General features: G+C 37.2%; 1 protein-coding gene across 7 annotated transcripts in view; it reads right to left on the reverse strand.

The window, feature by feature from the left end:
- The window catches only part of DROSHA (drosha ribonuclease III), a 104224-nt gene that overhangs the window by 39302 nt on the left and 43059 nt on the right, over positions 1-21863 (reverse strand). For 6 of the 7 annotated variants that reach the window (XM_074356700.1, XM_074356671.1, XM_074356680.1 and 3 more), the window contains 7 exons: positions 17031-17200; positions 12622-12746; positions 10869-10968; positions 9306-9413; positions 3819-3926; positions 3175-3313; positions 2766-2826 (listed from right to left, as the gene is read on the reverse strand). In XM_074356700.1, the coding sequence (XP_074212801.1) occupies positions 2766-2826; positions 3175-3313; positions 3819-3926; positions 9306-9413; positions 10869-10968; positions 12622-12746; positions 17031-17200 (811 nt within the window). The remainder of the gene's footprint in view (positions 1-2765; positions 2827-3174; positions 3314-3818; positions 3927-9305; positions 9414-10868; positions 10969-12621; positions 12747-17030; positions 17201-21863) is intronic. The other variant, XM_074356661.1, reaches the window with a different exon arrangement.

The following is a 21863-nucleotide window of genomic DNA, read 5'->3' on the forward strand; positions in this document are numbered from 1 at the left end:
TTTCAAAATAGAGCGTGTTGTATTTCACACAGAGACGAGCCTTCAGAGAGCAACTTCAGAGCCTCATCAGCCAGTAGGCATTTCTTTCTATTCAGTTTTCCAGTTTATATAGTTTATATAGACCTGGCCCACTTCCTTCCCAGATTTGCCAGGGGCTCAAGGCCATACAGAACAGAGAACATTAATATATGACAGTATCTTTTAAAATCAGGAAATAAAATAAGGAAAGCTAACATATAAAGTTTCCCAACCCATTATATAAGGCCAGTAGTATCCTAACCATGAAACCAGACAAAGAATCACAGGAGAGGAAAACTACAGACCAATATCACTTATGAAGAGAGACATAAAAATCCTCAACACAATACTAGCAAACTAAATTTATAGCATATAAAGAGGATTATATACCATGATCAAGTGGGATGTATCCCAGGAAAGCAAAGTTGGTTTAACACCCAAAAATCAATTAATGCAATATACCATGTGAATAGAATAAATGAAAAACACACATGACCATCTCAACAGATGCAGAAAAAGCATTTAACACTTTCATGACAAAAACATTCAACAGACTAGGAATAGAAGGGAACTTCCTCAACCTGATAAAAGGAACCTATGAGAAACCCACAGCTAACATCATACACAACAGAAAAAAAAATGTTTTCCCCTTAAGATTAGGAAGAAGACAAGGATCCTCTCTCACCACTGTTATTCAATATTGTACTGGAGACTAGCCAGGGCAACTAGACTAAGAAAATGAAATAAAAGGCATCCAGACTGGAAAGAAAAAAGTAAAACTAACTTTGTTTACAGGCGAAATGATCATATATATAGAAAATCCTAAGGAACCCACTAAAAAAACTATTGGAGCTAACAAATGATCTCATCAAGTTTGCACAATACAAGATCAATAATCAAAAATCAATTGTATTTCCATATGCTTACAATGAACAATCCAAAAATAAAATTAAGAAAAGAATTTCATTTATAATAGTGTAGAAAAGAATAAAATATTTAGGAATAAATTTAACAAAAGATATATAAAATGTATACTCTGAAGACTAAAAACCATTATTAAGAAATTAAAGACAACAAATAAAAAACAAAGATATCTAATGTTCAGGGACAGACAACTTAATATTAAGCCAGAGACAATACTGAGATGGCAATCACTCACAAACTGACCTAAAGATTCAACACAATCCCTATCAAAATCCCAAATAGCTTCTTTGCAAAAATGGATAAGCTAATTCAAAAATTCATATGCAAGTGTAATAGATCTAGAATAGCCAAAACAATCTTGGAAAAAAAGGAGAAAGTTGGAGAGGAGATCTTGCATTTCTGGATTTCAAAACTTACTACAAAGCTATAGTAATCCAGACAGTGTGGCATAAGGATCAACATATAGATCAATGGAACAGAACTAAGAATCCAAAAATAAATCCTAAAATATACTGTTAGTTGATTTTCAACAAGATGATTTAGTGGTGAAAGATAAGACTTTTCAAGAAATGGTGCTGAGACAACTAGATATCCACAAGCAACAGAAAGCAGCTGGACTCCTATGTCATACATACCACATAGAAATATTCACTCAGAAGAGACCAAAGATCTAAATGTGAGAGAAAAAAACCCATAAAGCTCTTTAAAAAAATGAATGCAAATCTCTGTGACTTTAGATGAGGCAATGGTTTCTTAGACATGACACCAAAAGCATAAACAACAAAATTTATCTGTTACTCGGAATTCATTGAAACTTTGTGCTTCATTAAGAGAGTGAAAAGACAATCCACAGAATGATAAAAAAATGTTCACAAGTCATGTATCTGATAAAGGACTTGTATCTGGAATATACAAAAAATGTTTACAACTCAATAATAAAAAATAACCCAATTGAAAATGGGAAAAGGATCTGAACAGATGTTTCTCCAAAGATAAACAAATGGCCCAGAAGCACGTGAAAAAACGCTCTACATCATTAGCCAACAGGGAAATACAAATAAAGCCACAATGAGATAACACTTCATACCCACCAGGATGCCTAGATTCAAAAAGACAGATGATAACAAGTGTGGGGAGAGATGTGAAGAAATCAGAACCATCACCCGATGCTGCTGGAAATATAAAATGGTGCAGCCACTTTGGAAACAGTGTGGCAGTTCCTTAAAGGAAAGGTGAAACAGAGTTACCATATCACCTAGAAATTTCACTCCCAGGTATACATACACCCAAGAAAAATCAAAACATGTCCATATAAAAACCTGTATGTAAGTAAGTACTCACAGCAACATTGTTCGTAATAGCCAAAAAGTAGAAGCAACAAATGGTCAATTAATGACTGGATAAGTGAAACATGGGATACCCACACTGCAGCATACTAATCGGCAATAAAAAGAAATGAAGTACTGACATATATTGGAACATGAATAAATATTTTAAACATTACGTAAAGTAAAATAAGCCAGTCACAAAGGACCACATACTGTTTGATATCATTTATACAAAATGTTCAGAATACACAAATCCACAAAGATTGAAAGTAGACTGAAAGAAGACTGGTGGTCGCCCGGGGCTGGGCAAACTGAAGGAAGTGGGGAATACGGGGTTTCTTTTTAGGATGATGAAAATGCTCTATAATTAGCAGTGGTCATGGCTGCATATTTTGTAAACATACAAAAACCAGCAAAGTGTGTATTTTAAATGGGTAAGTTGTATGGTATGTGAATTATATCTCAACAAAGCTATTATAAAAAAGCCTACTTTACCTTGAGGGAGTTGGGTCATCTTGGCCAAGGCGTGACATAATATTTATTAAGGTGTTAATTCCTATTTAAAAAAAAAATCATAAGTAAATACTGTTAGAAGCATTCTAGGACCATCATATGACATGCAGAAAGAAAATTATCTATCTCACTCTAATCTGATTTTAAAAGGTTTAATATCTGCATGTCTACAGCTTAGTTACTTAAAACCCTTGACCGGAGAAATAAATTTTTCCAAAAATTTTATCCACTTTTATCAAAATGCTCTGTTCAAAGTAAATGTTATTACGTATGGGTCAGGAAGCACTAAAGAATGAGAGAATGAAACCATCACCAGGGAACCATTTCTGGTGGGGATTTAATTTACAATAGGGCACAAAGAACAAAACACGAGAGTGGAATCCAAACATACCTTTTTTCCGCATGTGCATGTGATGAACTTTTCTATCTCCATATTTGGGTTGCCGAATTCCACAGTTAGACAAAGAATTCCTGGCGTGATCGGGATTCATCCCAAAATTTAAGTGATGACTTGGATGAGTCATGGCCAGCTAAAATTTCAGTGAAATAAGTTCAGTCTTAAAAACTTAGCATAGAAGCACCATCTTTATATCATCTCAAATGAAACAGGAAAGAGATCTGCTTATCCAGTCAAATTTTAAGCCCCACTCTTTCCATCTTATTTCCTCCAATGTCAAATTTCCAGAGCTTTGGGGCAAGCTCGATTCTACAAACAAACCTAAAAATCCATGTCTTTCAGAGAAGAATTAGAATACTCAGCACCTGGAAAGAAGAGTCATAAAGGAGAAGAGCTGAAAGAAGGGTCAGGTTTGACAGGCAGATTTTAGCTTCAGTCTGTTTCTTTAGGGACAGCCTCAAAAAAAGTGAGAAAAAGGGCTTGAAAGTGGCAATCAGAGTAGAGTAATGGAGAGAGCTGTTTCTAAATGTCCTCATCATCTCCCAAAATGGAGAATCTCAATGCTCCATTTGTAACCTGCAAGATAGAATTACTCCTATCTTGTTATTATATGCAATGTACAGGAGAGTAATTCTTACCTGTAACAGACAACGATCTTGGAAAGTATATCCTATCAACTTGTCCAGATGCATTAGGCATTGGTGGTAGCGAATATGATGGGTCAAAACAGGCAGCATCATTGCATGCTAGGAAAAAAAAATATTTCAGTATTTTTAACTCTATAAAAACTTACAAGAACAGTTCATTTATCTTGTAACAAACAAGAACCACTGTCACATCCCAAATTCCATCTCACAGTCTTGAAACACTTTACTGGCTGCATGGCATCCTGGCAAATCCTCTACAAGGAATGATGGACTATGGCTGTTAAAGGTATGGTCTCTGGAACCAGAATGCCTGGGTCCAAATCCTGCTCATTCACTCATTTCTCGTGGGACTCGGGGCAAATTATTTAACCTCTCTATTTCTGTTTCCTCACCTGTAAATGAGGACAATCAGTGTAGCTACTTTCAAAGACAGTTAAAAGTGTTAAATAAGTAAATATAAAAAGCTGCTGAGAACAAGGCCCATCAGCCCCCATTCAAGTAGGAATAGCCCTGCTTCATCCCTACTCAGCAGCGTAGCCTCTAAGGAAGTCATAAGACTTTCTGTGCCTCCTTGTCTATCTTTAATTCTAAGGGAAAAGATTAAAACTAACAAATTCTGAAACTTTGTCAGGGTCAAGACACTTCTGAGAATCGAAGGAAAATGACTCTTTCCCCAGAAAGACGCCTATGTGTACAAACATGCAAAAATTGTATGGGATTTCAATGGGTTTACAGACCTCTAAAGCCCATCTCTATTGTGGGACAGGTAAGAACTTCTCAGCCAGATGATCTCAAAAGGCCATTCTAGGTTTAACACTCAATCTAACATTAAGAGAACAACTTTTATAAAATCGCCAGTATAGTTAAGTCACCTGAGGAAATGGAACTTTTATTTTTGTTTCAATCACTTTTCATTTGGCTATAGATTCCTTATTGGGAGATGGTTTCATAGAAAGCATATCTTTTTCTTTTCTTTCTTTCTTTTTTTTAAATAAAATTTCTCCAGAACCCAAGGGAATAAAGGAGTCATTTTTATTCAACAGAACCTGGAGGATGGGCACAGCCCACAGAATGACTGACATACGCTTTATACCATTTTAGTCTTTGAAGTATTTTAAGCTGGAATTATTTAAAAATACATGATAATGGATTGGCTTCAAACTACAGAAATCAGTTTCCTGTATTAACTCATGAAAAAAGATCAGTTCTCCCAAATAGGATCTCTAATCAACAGCAAGTCTTTCCTTTCAGTTCAATTCAATAAATACATGCTGAGCACTTCCCTGTGCAAAGTTTACAATAGTTGTGGAAAAGAAAAAAATATGAAAACACTTTTTTTTTGTCCCCAAGGGCTTCCCAGAGATATGCCATTAAGATCTGAATTACTGGCATTGTTTCCCCTTTGTTTTTATAAGTGCTGTATTAAAAAACACAATAATATGGAAATAAAGTGTGCGGCCAAAGTATAATACAGTTTTCCAGGCATTTCAGCTGCAGGGGACTCAAGGATGTTGATGCTAAAAACTCAAGGAGGATGGATCGTGAAGACTATGCAGTGTAACTATCTTTCTGAAGTATGAATTCAAACTGGTGAATTGTTTTTTAATACCTTCAGTGAGGGATGAATCATTACCTGTTAAGAAAATAACACCCTCTTTAGAATACTCTATTAAAAAATTATTAAGTCCAAATCTGTCTCTTTGGAGGTTTGCCCCTTTGAATTTAGTTCTATCCCAAACAAAATGCATTTAATGGCAAAGTCCTTGTATTTTCTCTTAACTAACCTGAATTTCTTTCCTTGAACCTTTACTCATGTGAAACAGCAGTGAGCCTTTCACCACTTCCTCTAAACTTACTCCAAATAGAGCCAGTTTCTCTCTCCAACTAAGCCTGTTTCTTGTGAACGCACAGAAAGGTACATGTGACCCCCGTCCATCCTGTATCCCTGACAGACAAGGCGCAATGTTATCTACAAGATGGTTATAATCTCCAGCTCAGTTTTTTAAACGATCAATCTTTGCAATGCTGAAATACACACAATCACTGAGCATCTCCCCACCACACTCCCATTCATGCCCAGAAACTGCTTTCATTTTTAAAAGCTCCTCTGGAAGACTGTGAGGAAATGGCAGTGGGCAGTGTGCAGGTTTTAAATCTATACAAGTTCTCCATTAAAAACAGAACCACCAGAATAGCAAAATAGACCTGTGAATATAGGCATAAAAACTAGATGACAAGGTATCCCCAGCAAGGCCAAAATAAGTGTGGGTGAAGACAGGACCTGTGTGGTCCTAGCAGGGAGGAAAGACAGGAGAGCAGCAGGGCTTCTGATGGAACGGCGGCCCTGAGAACAGAAGAGCCCCAAACTAACATGTATTCCCTGGAACCGTGACCCAAGCTGGAGAGGGCTCTGCACAACCCAACTCACTGGTGAGTATAAGCGGACAGGCTAACAGTGTGGGAGAAGCCTGAGTCCTAAAAATGCTCAAAATTAAAAACTGAAGTTCCCTTCCAGGGTACAACCTCAGTGTAAAGGAAGTGCTGGGAGTAAAAGCCCCATTTAGCAGGAGAGAAACAACAAAGGGCAAAAGAAAGAGAAAGTCCAGATAAAAGTAGGGGAACAAAACAGAGGGAGCAGATTTCAGATATTAATTAGCCAGTCTTTTAGCACTTGACAAAAAAAAAAAAAAAAAAAAAAAAAACAGGAGAGGTAAAGTACAGATACTGTAGTCACGTTAGCTTTTTCCTCTCCTGAGTCATAATTCTGAATTTTTTAGCCTCAGTTTCAGGTTTTGATTCCTGCTTTTGCTTCCATATTACCCAGAATTCACTCTAACAAGCAGCCACACCAAGAAAATCTTTCAACAGTTCCTCTAAACAGGGTTCAAGTCTGCATTTAGCTCACGTGTAATTAAGGTTACAAGACCTCCCCTAGGTTTTCATTCTTCCTAACATTGGCTGGGGGATCAGGTAGAACTCCCTCATCTCATAACAACCCTTGGTTAACTTCTCTGGTTGGGGAATTACACTTCCAGAGTGAGACGCTGGTACTTAGGTTGCTCTGCCTTAGATTCATCACAACAGTTTTCTCTCTAGTGGCAGCCAGACAGCATCACAAGGCTTTTGTCAGTAACCCACTAGCAATTATTATTAATGAAAAGTAGGTTCTGTATCAATGAACAATCAAAGAAAGGGGACTCCTCCCTGCCCCAACTCAAGGATTTCAGAGAAGCAATCGGTCTTTTTCCTTTAAAATTAAGTGTGAGTCTATTTTTTCATAGGCTTCAGGGTTATTCAAAGAATTCAGTGTATAATTTCATTTAACTACTGTTTCCCAATCAGATTCCTATTCTTCATTACCAAATGTACTAAATGCATTTATTTTGAATGTTTTAAATTGCATTATTACATGCCACCTGCCATCTTATTTGAGGAACATACACAAAAGAAAACATTTATTTTGGGATTTATTCTGGGATAAGAAATGAAATATAGTTACTAGCCAATATGACTAGTAAAAAATAGGAGGACTGGAGAATAGAACCATGGCTTCTAATCAGATGGCAGTTGTCCTTGGAAGAGGAGATGTCCTCCAGATGGAGGAACCATGATTAGATCAAGCATGCACATTTGCAGGAGTTTTAATCAGGTCCATTTTCTCCAAGCAGCTACTAAAGGAAGTGATTGAGTGTTTCTGCCTACCGACCCCAAAGCAGAATGTAAAATGTAACGTACGGAGTGAGAGAAGATAACCTAGTCCTCAAGCTGCTTCCAATCCAGCTGAGGAGCCAGAGTGAGACACTTGTGACACGGCTGGAGGACATAAAACTGCAGGGGAACACACTGCTCAGCACCCCTATTTGTTTTACTGAAAGAAAGGAAAGAAAGAACTCAATGCTTCAAAAAAACTGGGCTCAGCAGAACAAAACTGCCTTCGGACTGCTACCCAGCGTGGGATAGCAGGGCTCTCCCTCCATGCCAACCACTCACCAATCAATCAGTGGTTTTTTTGTCTTTTTACAAATTAGGGCTCCACAGGGTTTTGTTTAAAAAAAACGAAACAAAAACAAAAACTTCAAAGTTAACCCAAAACGCAAGTTTAAAAACCACTAAACTAGATGAACTCTAAGGTCCTTTCCAGTTCTTCATTCTTTACGATTTTATGATCTCTTAAACAATCAACTCTGACTTATCACTGAGATCACTAGATTTGGAGCAGACTCCACTCAGAACTTGTTCTTATGATGTCTTCAGAAATTTCTTATGTTGGTGTTGTGGTGCTGTGTTGGTTTTGGAGAAACACTAGCAAACAAAAAAACCTGGGTGATACGGCTCAAAGTGACTCTGAGAAAGAATCAATGGAAGTAAGTACTTAAGTAAGTACATTCACTTCTGAAAGTACAGTAAAAAATAAAAAGGTCAATTGGCAAAATAACTGAGGACTTGGTGGATGTAATGGCTACACTGCAGATAATTATTTTCAAACTATCTGGCAATACTGCATCAATTGCAGTTCATCTTAACACAAAAACATTTAGCTTCACATGGTAAATGAATTACACAGCAATACCTTTAACGATAGGATTAAATTCCATTGTTCAATACGATAATTAAATGCCAACACTGATTTTTCTTAAAAACTCTTTATGATGAAATGAATACCTAAGGATGTCTGAACTTACAATACCTGCTACGATCAAAACAGGTAAGTGGAAGCCTGGAAGTATTCTTCCAAATGGCTGAACACAGCAAATTGCGTTACCTGACTCCAGCCTGTGTACTCATTTGCTTTACTGTAATTCCCATGGAACACAACCAGTATCAATCATAACCAGAGAACCAAGTGAAGAGTCAGAGAATATGCTGGGTTTTGGGACATCCCTAATCTGGTAAAAATTCCCCTCTTAAGGAAAACAAAATACTCATTAGTGAACCTGTTATATATAGTTGAAATGTTCCTCTAATAAGTTCACCCAAAGAAAAACACTACTGTTTGGCTCAAATATGAAATTTATACTGTTTCTGTTCATTAATGCCTTTACGTCTCTGCAATATAAGTTTGAGTCATCAGTCTGGAAAGTTTGTACACACCGTCTTCAGGAGTCTGCCTGGAGAACAGCTGGAGTATCTCTTTTGACAGGGATTTACCCATGTGCTCAAATACCCAGGCAAATTTGAAGAGCAGACTTTCCTTTACTCAATGTGCAGAGACAGAATTGAGCATTGCTAAGTCAGGGCCTCCCACGCCCTCACCATGCACATGTGCACGTACACACACAGACAACTAGAAAAGACAACATGAAAACTGACACCAAAACAAAACCCAAATGATAGAAAACAATTTATGGTTGATGTTCCATTTAGCGACAATGTAGTATGTTCTGCAGAAACTTCTCAGAATTAGGAAAACTTCAGTGCCAGATGCCTTTTAAAGGAAGAGATGTCTGGATATAATTGTGTTCTCAGAAGTGTCATCACCTGACAGACATCAGAACGGATGCCAGTTTTCCAGAATCCTTGGCTACTCAGCTCCACTGTTACTTCTCGTCTCATGGTATTCTTCTGTCGTATTTTTTGGAGCGCTTCCTAGAAGAGAATGCATTATGATGAATAGCCTGACAATTCTAAAGCAATAGCAAGCCAAACATCAAGCATTAGTAAATAAACTAGATTCATTCAATATTACATTCAGGTAGTCAAACCTCTTCATGACAAATTACATTTTTAAAAATGAAGGCCAGGATGCTCAAAGCCTTAGTTATAAGCCAGTCTTTCCTGGTAATGGATAAGAAAAAGATCTAAACCAAATTGACCATTCTGGTGAGTTCTAACAAAAAATGCCCTTTTACTGAAAAAAAGACAAAATGTGGCATTTGGAATTGAAATCAGCATGGAAGAATTATATTTGTATCAAGCTTTATGTTAAGCATTTATATCTAAGAATGAGAATCAGTAAATTAACCAGCAGCCCACATAACTCTAAAAGTTGCCTTCTAATTTACAAACCCTTACAAAAATTCTTTCAGCAAGGGTACATTTTATTAGAAAAAAGACAATGATCCAAAACTTGTGCAAGATATAAATAGGAACTGACTCTTCCCTTTTACCATCATCCTTCAAATAATTAATGATAAAAAAACATTATACTGTGTGCTGATTCAGTAAAAACCTCATAGGAATTCATAATAACAACAGGAACAGCCACCACCACCACCACTATTAAGTTCCTACTACAGGTCAAATACCACCAGAGGGAAGTTAAATAGAGTATTTCAAAGTCCACACAACCATTTTTTCCCTGGGTGCACCAAGAGAGGGACATTTCAGTCAGCCTCTCTCAGCCTGGGTTCCCTCCTTTATGATGAAGCTTGAGTCACAGAAAGTGACAAGGCCAGAATTCACCTTCCCAGCTTCAAAACTGTGTTTACACTACCGCAGCAGAATAATACCTCACTGAGACAAAATCTATCTTGATACCAAATCCATTTACTCTTTTTTAAAATTGAAGTATAGTCAATCACAATGTGTTAATCTCTGGTGTACAGCCCGAATCCATTTACTCTTAAAATTAAAACTAAAACATAAATGATCTTGGAATGCAAGGATAATATTGTCCATTAATAAAGAAACATGGAATTTGGGATCTAAAACCTAACAAAGTAAGTTCACTGTACTAAAGTAACAGATATACAGAAGACAATCTTTTACAACCTCAAGATAAAGAAATCTGAGTAAGACTCAAAGTGGTACTATGTGCAGTCTAATTAATGATAAAAGGCTGATTGAGCAAGTTTTGAACTTTAATTTCTAGAGAAGCTTTATTCATTCCCAATTTCCATTTAAATACTGGCCTTTTTATGGGGAAAATGGTCTCTTAAATACTGAAAAAGGAAAAAAAATCAATCAGCATACTAATGCGAGGAGGGGAGTAAAGTATGATTTTTTTAAAGCATTTTTCTACAGGTGTGGTGTAACAACAATATCAAAATAAACCTGACACACATCACCATTAGTTACAGAAGATCAGGGTCCGATACCAACCTCCCTCTGTGCCAGCTTCTGCTTGTCAGTTTGTTTGACTTTGGGACTATTTGCTAGGAGGTGGCGAAGCTTCACATAACTCTTCCACAGTTTCTGGTACCTAAGGAAAAGGACAGGCAGACATCTCAGAAAAAAAGAAGGCGAGTCTAAAGTGCAGTAAAGCCAAGTGTTCTAACAGGCCTGCTCAGTCATAAACTGCACCCTTGTGAATATCCTTACTGGCAGCAGACCTTCATTCTGAGGAAGGACATGATTTGGTGATTGAGGAGCAGGATGACCAAGAGTCATCTGGAACCTAGTTACTAAAGCTGATTATGACTTACTCGGATTGAAAATGAGGTGTCACTATACAGATGTATCTCTCTGGGAAAAAATTCCAAGGGAGACACACAAAAACCAATAGAAATGTGTGGTTTCACACCACTACCTCTTTGAAAGTAATATATTTTACTTAAATATGTACTTTCTGGTGTTTGTGGAAAGAATGACCCCTGACTTAATAAGGATATTGCCAGTCTCTGACCTGCCTTCACTGAAAGTAAAAGTTGGAGAGTGTTAGGAAGGAGAATCCCCTTTGTGACAATACCCACACTACACAGCTACGTTCATCCATTTTTCCATTGGGGAGGACAAAAGACAAATGAAGTACACTGATTAGTGTATATATACCATGACAAAAATAAGCATATTTGTAGCCAAATATGTGATAACCTGGATCAGTCTAAAGAGTACAGTTAAAGCATCATGGGAATGAAGAGAATATCCAGTCTTGCATCAATTCACACTCCTGCCACCTGAGAGTCCACAAGAGCCTAATCACATTCTACTAACACTTTTCTGACAAGGAGGGGCTTGCCAAAGATTTCTCTGTCATAGTGAAGCTGCTCCTTTCTCAGCCTTATCTGGGTCTCTCCTTTTTGATAATATTTTTTTAGAGAATGGAGGAAGAAAGAAGTACTTACACAGTGCCTGGTTCACTGCTTCATACTTTTATCCAAAGAGGGGAAAAAAAAGAACAGAACCCTTTAGCCTCTTCTAATATATCAGCCAGAATTGGATTTATGAATTGAAAATCTCCCATGCCCTTTTCTCCCATTATGAATCCTTTAAAAAAGCTAAATCAGGAAACTGTCTGTTTGTTTAATGAGGTAGAAAATCCAAACACTCCTGAAGAATATAACAGTACTATTTCCATTCCCACACATCTTCATTTTCTCCCAGCAAAACACTAGCATGCCAGTCGGAAAAACCCAAATGTGGAAAATAACATCAACTCTAAGAGTCAGAAGTCATGGCTTCTCCTTCCAATACAACCTTGTCTTTACATGGGATGTTGAGCTCTTACTAAGATGCCCCCAAAATAGAATTCTGCCTAAATGTGGCAGTGCTAGGAACCAACGTGGTATTACCCTCCTCTAGAGGGCACTGAAAAAAATAAAAAATACTAAAAAGTACTATAATGATAAATAAGGGAAAAGTTCCTTAAAGGTTAAAAACATATAGGACTCATGTTGACCAAGACTGCCAAGGATAATCTATTGAATCATAATTTCCTGCAGTCAAACATGTAGAAAAAATAATTCCTCAGGAGCTACCAAAACTTGTTTCATTTGGTAACCTAAGTTTGGAAACAGGGCTCATTTCAGGTCTTAATTTTTAAAAAGGAAAACATCCACTAAAGGGTATTCCTCTGCTAATTCAGCTGTTAGTAGAAGGTGAAATTGGCTAAGACAAACACTGAGAAATATCTTACTGTGGGTCTCCAGCATAACTCAACTGTGCAGGGCGTATCCCAAAGTGGACAATAATCGGAAAAGTAATCACATCGGGGTTGAACTGTTCACGATCCAGTTGATCGATGCGGACAGAGCTTGGTTTCTACAGAGGAAAATCAAAGCCATTTATTCCCATAAGAAGTCTTTAAGTATTGACTTTAACCTAAGTAGGAAAGAAATTAATCGGATTTTTTTTCTAGGAAAGCCTCATCCCCAAAGGGAAAATGTCATTTAAAACCCTTTAATCATAGCAGCTATACTATATAAAAACTATAATGTCATCCCTGTAAATGAGTCTGTGCCATTTGGCATAATGAACAATGATTTTGTCCTTTTTTGCCATCCCCTAGAAACCTTTAAAAATTAAATTTTTGAAAGGACATCTAGTCAGGTATAACTCTTCCATAACCTCTCCAAAGGCACAGAGGAAGTATTCCGTATGACTAGAAAGAGATGTGCTGGCTTATTTGGCTTTAATTTCCCATTTCAAATGAATAGCTTATTTCTACTCAAGATGCACAGATAGATGCCTCTAAAATTATTTCTTCCATTAGTTCTCTGTGTAGCTTATATATTCCTTTAATTCCACACCTTTAAATTAAAAGGTATGATGGTACAAAGACCAAATAGTTAAGCTTCTCTTAATATGTCCATGTAGGCCATTTTTAAATTTTAAGAGAGCCTCATAAGTTTTTTTACCCCCAGGTCTAGTAAAAAAAGAAATGGATGGCTGGTTCCTTCTTAAGTTCCTAAAGTATTAGGAACTATTTGTAAAATACTTTCCATCCTGAAAGCTTAAGTTCATGAAGACAGTAAAGTCACGGAGAGAACGTTTTAGCTGCCTCCTTGCTTATATTCAATGTTCAGGGCAGCCCCAACTTAGAAACTGAACTCTTCCTAGGGGATTGTGGGGCTCTCTGGCTCAGCTGCTTTATAGCCAAAGGCTACAGAACTGATCTCCATGGGGCCACCAAGCTTCATTCTGTTGCCCAGCAGCTATGCCCAACAATGAGAGTTTGGTTGGTGGCCTGGTTTCTCCAGGATACAGGGGTTTCAATGCTGAAACTGGGAAAGCCCCCAGCAACTGGGACAAGCTGGTTACCCTACCCATAACTGCAGCCCTTGTCAGCCATCTGACAAATACAAGTAGGTGACAAAGTGACAAGGCTTGTGTAAATTCACCCACATTAGTGAAAAAACAACTTAGACTTAAGGTTTTAAAGAATATTTCAATGTCATTTAACAACCAAAATTTTACTAGTTTCTTGAAAAGTTGACCTCTGCTCTCAAAATTAATAACTGGAGAAGATTTTGGTCACAGGTAACCTAATATAAAAGTTTTTAAATGCCCATCAACAGTAGTAACATGCTATTTGGGTCTAAGAATTGTTTCCAGTATTTTATGCATCAAAGCCACAGAATACATTTTTAAAAGAGGAATTGCACCACTGAAAAAATGCTAGTGAGGTATTCACGTTTTCAAGATTTTAAACACCATGCTATAGAATCAATAGAGGAAATATGATCTGAAATATCTCTAGTATCTCTAATGTATAGGAGGAGGGGGGATAAAATAAGTTCTAGACTTGGGCCACACTCTTTAATACCTATCATATCATTTTTGTAGATGAATAAAAAACATTTTTGCCAATCACCAATGTATTCCCCGGCAGAGGCAAAGTACCTAGGGAGGGAGATTAAGTTCTGCAGCAATAAGTACTTAATGTGACCACAATGGTTTGAAATCTGTAATAAATTCCTCAATATCCTTACCACTGGGCAATCTTTCAAAGCAAGTACTGCTGAGGATGAGATGTGATGCCACGTTTCCTCTGCCCTATTCTCAAAAGGATATAATGAAAGGATGTTTTCATGACACAGAGTTTTCAGGATATTTTTTTCCTTTAAAACTAAATACCAAACACTAAAAAAGAATTAACTTCAACATGACCCTAAGCTTGACACCCAAACTTAGCTTTCCTAATTTATTTCTGATTAATTTCCAACAGAAACTTTCCACCCTGACCAATCTGTGGTTTCCTCATTATCTTCCAAACTGGCCATATACCATCTCAAGTGTGTACATTCAATCATGCCAATAATTTATACTTGATTCCTTAAAGACCTCAGTAGAGTGTTTATGAAGCCTGGCAGCCTGGCCTAGTGATCTCACCTGAAACTACAAGCTTTCCTGACTGACTTTTTTACAGATTGGCCCATTGATTCAATAATTCATCACAGACTCCTTTCATATGGATATGCCATGTGTTTGCAGCTGGACAAGCATCATATATAATCTATATTCTTCACTAGCACCTGGCTCACGTAGCAGTCCCTCAGCAACTGAGCGGAATGATGAACATGGTAATGGAGCAAATACCTTCTATGCCACTGGCTCAAAAACAAGCAAGGAGTGAATCAGAAGCAACTGGGGATTTTTTTTGGAAACTATGGATCTTTGAGCCCCATTACCTGGAGTATATGGGATGGGGTTGATCAGGGCATTCTTATATTTTTATAAGCTGTCCAACTGTTCCTAGGATTTCAGGAAATTTAACCATGCCATGGAAGAAAGCCCCAGGGTGAGAGTGTTCCCAAAGTGTCCACAGAAAACCATGGGACTCTTTAAGCAGACCTACCAAGATGGAAAGGTATACCTCCCATCACCATCACCATCACCCCCACCCATCCTCTGATCCAACCATAAAACTGACAGAAGAAATGTAAATTTATGCAACTGTTTAAAGAAGAAAAATTAAATTCACAGTAATACTCTTACAGTGCTATGACTCGTATATTTCTTTTAAAATTAACTTAACAGTATTTATGTGGCTTAACAATGTAACAGTAAAAACTATGTGTTTTCAGTTTTTAATAAGTTTGTTTAAAAACATTTTTATTAAACACTTTCACTTTCTAGATTTAAAATAATCAGTGTTAGCTGAAATGCTTGATTTGCAAATAGCAACATTTTGTTTGTGCAGATGTTACTGTCATGCTACAAAAAGTTGATCCAGAGTTTTTATTTTTATGAATCAAGGCTATTAAACAATTTGTCAGCCTTTTTAAAACAACAGCTTTGTTTAAATAGATTACTTTGCTTCTCTACATAGATGTATTTTAATTCTCCACTTTTAGAAAACTTTATCCTGATAAGATGCCAAAATATATTTTATGAAACAACATACTTTAGAGAAAAAAATTTTAATATATAAAACAGCACGTTCTTCATTAGAGAAAACTAGTTATCTATTAATTCTCTGCTTTTGATTTTTATATTTTTATTTCAAAAGTTACCAATAGAAACCAATTTTTAAGCAAAAAAATTAAGAAACAAAATGAATGGGAAATATTTGTAATAATTATAGCAAAGAATCAATAAAAAAAGGACAAATGCCACAAAGGAAAATTAGACACAGGATATTAATAGGCCTAAATTATCAAAGAAAAACTTTAAAGGTGAATAAGCATTTAAAATATCAATTTTTGCTAGAAACCAAAATAAACAGAAAACTGAACTAAATAGTAGCTATTTTTTTCCCTACCAAATTGACCGTTTTTTTTAAACTAGTATAACCAGAACGAAGAAAGGGGCACTCTCAAACACTCCTGGTCAGAGTGCAAATTTTACAGCCCTCTGGAAGGCAACTTATCACATGTATCAAAAGCCTTTAAAATGTGCATACCAAAAGAAATTACATGGACACATTCAAAGATAAATACATATATATGTATGTACATTTATACACACATATACAAATTCAATGCAGAATTACTTGTTGTAACAAAAATCTGGAAGCAACTTAGGTGCCCAGGAATAGGGGGTTAAATAACTTAGGGGGCTTTTTTTATTACACACCTAAAGAAATGTAAGACTAAGAAAAAATAATAACTTCGTGGTGGTTGTTCCCAGAGGAGGATAAGAAGGAAAAGGTCTAAATATTAATATTTAATAGTAATTTTGCTTCAAAAAATAAGGAATATATCTATTCTAAAGAGACTAGAAAAGTGAATAGGAGTGAATAGGAGAATGGAATTATGGATAATTTTTATTGTCTTCTTTGGGCCATTTTTCTATTTTCCTAATTTTCCATAGTGAAGATATATTACTTTAATACTCATAAAAAATCAGATCTGAACATATCTAAAAAATTCAAAATTCTTCATAATAAGTAGAATAAATTTATTAATCAGATAAACTGACTACTAAATATGCCTACCCTGTAATATTTTTCTCACTTACTAAGTATTTAAAGGAAAAAATTACTCAAAGGACAAGAAGCAATGAGTACTTAAAGCTTTTGAAACGTTCTGTTATTGTTTTTGTGAAACACTCAAACCGGAAATGAAGTTGATGCAGTCTGTGAGTGTTAACACCAGCACGTACCGTTCCAGGGTTGGTGACGATCATGCCCTTGCATTCTTCTGCATATTTCTGCCACTCAAGTTCCTCCCACTGAAGCATATTGGCAATCTCCTCTTCTGGAACCAGGGCTTTGCTACATCGTAACAAGTACAAGAGAATCTGGTGCATGGACAGCACTTCCTTTCCTCCATCTTAGGTGAGGGTGGAAAGAGAAGGGAAATAGGGCTACTCAATCAAGAGCCAATCATCCATCCAATAAGGAAAAACAAGACAATGAGGGGGAAAAAGAGCATTTATAAAGAGGTAATTTAGAATTTATACTGTTTAAACAGCTGCCAAATATAGGAAAGTCATTTGTTTCATTGATGAACAGTGCTCATAAACCATCTCATTTACTGAAATGGCAACAACAACATTATAAATGATAAAAGGGTCCATTTGTGAGGTACGATTATAAAAAAGGTGCCTACCAAAATAAAATTAAAACCACCTAGCAGTTTATAATATATACAACCATGTTATGTCTTAAATATTTTATCATTCTTTCTACGGTAACAGACGAAAGCCCTCTGGAAGTGATGTTACTGTCTTAAGGAAATTCTAAGCTTTTATGAGATATCTATGGATGTTTTCAATAAGCTGTTGCGTTATGGTCTAATTTTTTGGTGCTAATGTGCTGCACCTGCCGTGATGAATAGAGCTAAAGAGGCTGTACTAATATCATGAAGATCATTATGGAGTTAGTACATGGAAAAAATACCAAGTAATCTGAGACCTACAGAAGCATTTATTACCAGGTATAGAGGATAAAAACAACAAAGAACATAATTAAAGTACCTGGGAAAAAGCCAATTAATCTGGTACTTGATGAACCAGACATTCATCTAATGTGGGCCTTAATTTTAAGCTTACAGGTTTCTGCCTTCTCTTTGGACTTAAGCTTTCTGACCAGCATGTTTGACCACCTGGAACGCCTTTTCTCTGCCTAGTTCCACCCAAAGGAAGGACAAGAGCCCTGAAGGTGTAGAGAACACTAACTACCCTCCCCAAGGCATGAGATATGCTAGGAACAAGCACCTCATGGAGAAACAAGAGGACCAAGATGGTTGAGATGAGTGGGCACAAATGAGAGGGTCCTATGTGTGCCAGAGGAGTTCATGGAACCCAAGGAATTTGGGATACTAGAAAATGGAAAAAGATAAGAGATTTTAATTTGAGTTGCTATTGGCTTAGGAGGCCTACACACCTGAGAGAGAAAATAGTAAGGATCTAAATTTCTTTTTAATCTGTGTTTTTCTGTCTCAGATGCTGCTCTGCCATTATATGGCACTGCTGCTACAGAGCTACTACAGGAATGCATTCATTCATTAATCTAAATATTCACTCATTCAACAAGTATTTTTTGAGCACCTATTATAGCAGACCCTGGAAACACAGTGGTGCTAAATAGCCAAAACCCCTTATATTCCACTGGAGGGAAAGAGACAGTAAAAAACAACTGCATAATAATAAATCAGAGATGAGTGCTATGAAGAAGGATCAAACTGGGCAACCATACATAAAAGGGTGGTCAGAAAAGGCATCTTTGAAGACGTGCTATGTGCAAGGACTTGAAAGAAGCAGAAGAACCCCATGCGGCTGCCTGGGAGAGGAGTGAAAACATAGCCAAAGCCCTAAGGTGAAGTGGGGATGGTGTGTTCCAGGAACTTCCAAGAGGCCAGTGTGGATGGAGTGAAGTGAGGAGGAAAGCGTGAGGGAGGCAGCAGGGAAGTAAGATCTTGCGAAGCTTTACAGAGCACAGTAAGAGCTCCAGATCTGACTCTCAGACAGGAGTGTGTTTTTTGCCATTACGCGACAGGCACTATGAGTGGTCCCATGTAGCAATTATACAAAAAACAAACAAACAAAAACATAAGCTCTATGTCCTCAAGAAGCAAGTAGGCTAATGATGATTAATCACAACAGTTCCTAGAGGAATCTCTGGAGATAACATTCTGAAAACAGAGTTCTCTAAATTAAAGATACTGAGTCTCTTAAAAAAAATGTCCAAGAAGTGACAAAGAGGAGCCCCACGCAGCTATCTGGGAGAGAAGTGTACAAAGTACAATCAGCACACAAGAGGACATGTTCTAGTTACTATTCATATTATTGTTCACAGCAGAGAAATTGTTTTATGCCCCATTACTAAACATCTGCCTTAAACCCAAGAGTCACTTTTGATTAACAAACTTCCATGGTTAAGGGCATATTTCTTATAGTCTGTCTCAAAAGGCATTTCAATCCACCTGTGACATGTTTTCCTCAATCAGGGATGTTCCCCTCTTTGCTAAGGAGCCCAGCAAAGCCACAGTGCCTCCCTGTCGGTCACAGCCTATGGTGACCTCTGCTTCTGGTGGGGGGTGCGGTGAAGCGAGGGCTGAAGTAAGCAGGTGGACAAGAGAACTCTAAAGCCAGAGCATGCGCAGATACACTGCACGTGTACACACACACACTGCAGCAGGATAAAGGAAACCTAGAGAGCCTTGAGAACTGCCACGCTGACCACATTCACTAGGACACAAGCAAAGGGTAAAATGGTATTTGGCTCATAATCTTTATGTTTAGTAAGATTACTCAAGAGGACTGTGGGTCTATAAGGCTATGTCAGGAGTCTAGGATATCGTAAGGAGGAGTAGTGTTGTTTTGCTGTAAGCATTAGAAAAAAGATTCAGATTTTATTTGGGGAGGCTGATGCATGGTGGAAGGAGCAAAGATATGCAACCCCAGGTGTACAAACTAGCACCGGAATCTCCCCACAAGCAGTTACAGATGTCTGACTTCAAATAAAAATGAAATGGACTAGGGATATTGAATTTAAAATGAAAAGACTAAAAAACTCAAAGAGCTACTGGGAGAGGGGAACACTTAAACCTACAAACCAAGGGCACTGCCCAATTCAGGAGAACACCTGCGAGATCAAGAAGGCAGGCCACCAAATGCTTATGAGAATGCCTCCACCCGGTTTGGGTGCAAAGCTGCTGATGAGGGAGGTGAGTTTTACAGTAGCATGGAACTAGAAATTTTTTTTTAAAAAAACATACACATATCATCAACTGCAAAGATGGTAATGCTGGAGGAGAAATTGTAAATCCATGTAGAAATCTGCTAAATATTTCAAATCACCACTAAAACCTAAAAAGATAGGTATTTACCAATGTGAAAAAGTAGAAACTCACGACAGATAACCTGGGGTAAAAGGCTTATCAAGGCGGGGGACTGTGGCACCTCAGGAGGTACTGGGGTGCAATCCTTATGGAAATACAGGGACAAGACTAGAGGGTCCTGCCAGCGCCTGCAGGGCAAGGGCTGTATCCTTCACACCCAGCCCGGCAAAAAAGACCCTCCATAAATATTTGTGGAATGACTTTCGAAGCAGATAAATAATGTGGCCACTTGCTCGCAGACGGTCATGAATTTACTAATGTTAATGAATTGGCTCTTTTGGTTTGTCTGCTTTGCTACATGTTTATGTTGGGGATTTATGGAACTATGTCACTGAGGGCTGGGAAGTAATTTTTATCTCGTTGGCTGAGATAAATAGGCCATGATATAAATGAGAAATTAGAGCGGGTAAGCTAAGGTTAGCAGGAATTCTGCCAGCACTGGGACTGGAACCGTGACAACGGCTCATTATTCGGAAAGAACTGGAGTTTGTGTTTCAGGGAATGAATCTGGACAGTCATTAATGAACTGACAGACTTTATAAACTCTTTCTTAGAGACCCAATTCTCTCAGTTTATATTGCTCGATTATTTATATGGTTATTTAGTGGGGGGGGGGTACAATTTGTTAGGGAATTTCTGTTAAGAATATACTGGTTAAACGAGTATTTCTCAATAGTGTAATACTCATTTTTAAGAAATATAAAAATACCTTCCTCTTTCCCTGCATTAAGAATAAGTATATAACTGCGTTACTACATCTCCTGTATATTCCTACCAAGACGCCTTTACATAATCTTAAGTTTTGAAAATTTGTATTAACAACACAGTATTTTCTAAAATTTCCAAATATAAAGTTATATTAAGATGCTACATCAATTGATGTTTTTTCCCAAACCACATTTGCCTCCTGGGAATTTTGATACACCCTCCCACCCTCTGGCCCTGTCAGACATACCTAAGAACTACTTCCCCAGAATGGGACAATTTCCAAAAATCAATCTGCTAGGTAGTTGATTTGCAAAATTGATTCAAGATTTTCAAAGCTTTACTACAGCAAAGATATAAGCAATGAATAGGCTTTCCCGTAAGTGCAGCCTTCCTATCTTGAATTATGCCCTGCCCCAGCCCCGGCTACAGTCAGGATAAAAGCTTAAACTAGCTCTAGGAGAGCTCCTATCATTTATATGGCTACCTAAGGTAGAGGCAGGGATAGGAAAGAAACAAAAATCTGAGGAAGCTCTTAAAATCTTAATAAACTGGTTGCTCTATGATTTGACTTCTGGTAAATTGACCTGCAATGAATAATCCTTGGTTTTAAACTATACATTTAACTTTGGATAAACTTATATAAAGCAACTGAGATAGCTCATATTATAATAAACTGACATAAATAAAATGCAAATTAGAATGAGAAGACCATGAAATACCTGAAATATATAAAAGCTGCTCATTCCCACAGGAGTTCAAGTAAGATGCAAATAAAAAACAATGAGATGACTTTTTACCTATCAGATGACTAGTAATTTTCAGTGTTGGCAGATGTATAGAAAAAAGGTACTGTCAAAAGTGTTGGTTAGAACTACAAATTATGTTCTTTCTAGAGAGAACTTGGCCAACATCTTTCCAAATTTTAAAATGTGCATACTGTCTT

Source organism: Camelus bactrianus, chromosome 3 (assembly GCF_048773025.1).
Source record: "Camelus bactrianus isolate YW-2024 breed Bactrian camel chromosome 3, ASM4877302v1, whole genome shotgun sequence".
Classification (NCBI taxonomy): Eukaryota; Metazoa; Chordata; class Mammalia; order Artiodactyla; family Camelidae; genus Camelus; species Camelus bactrianus.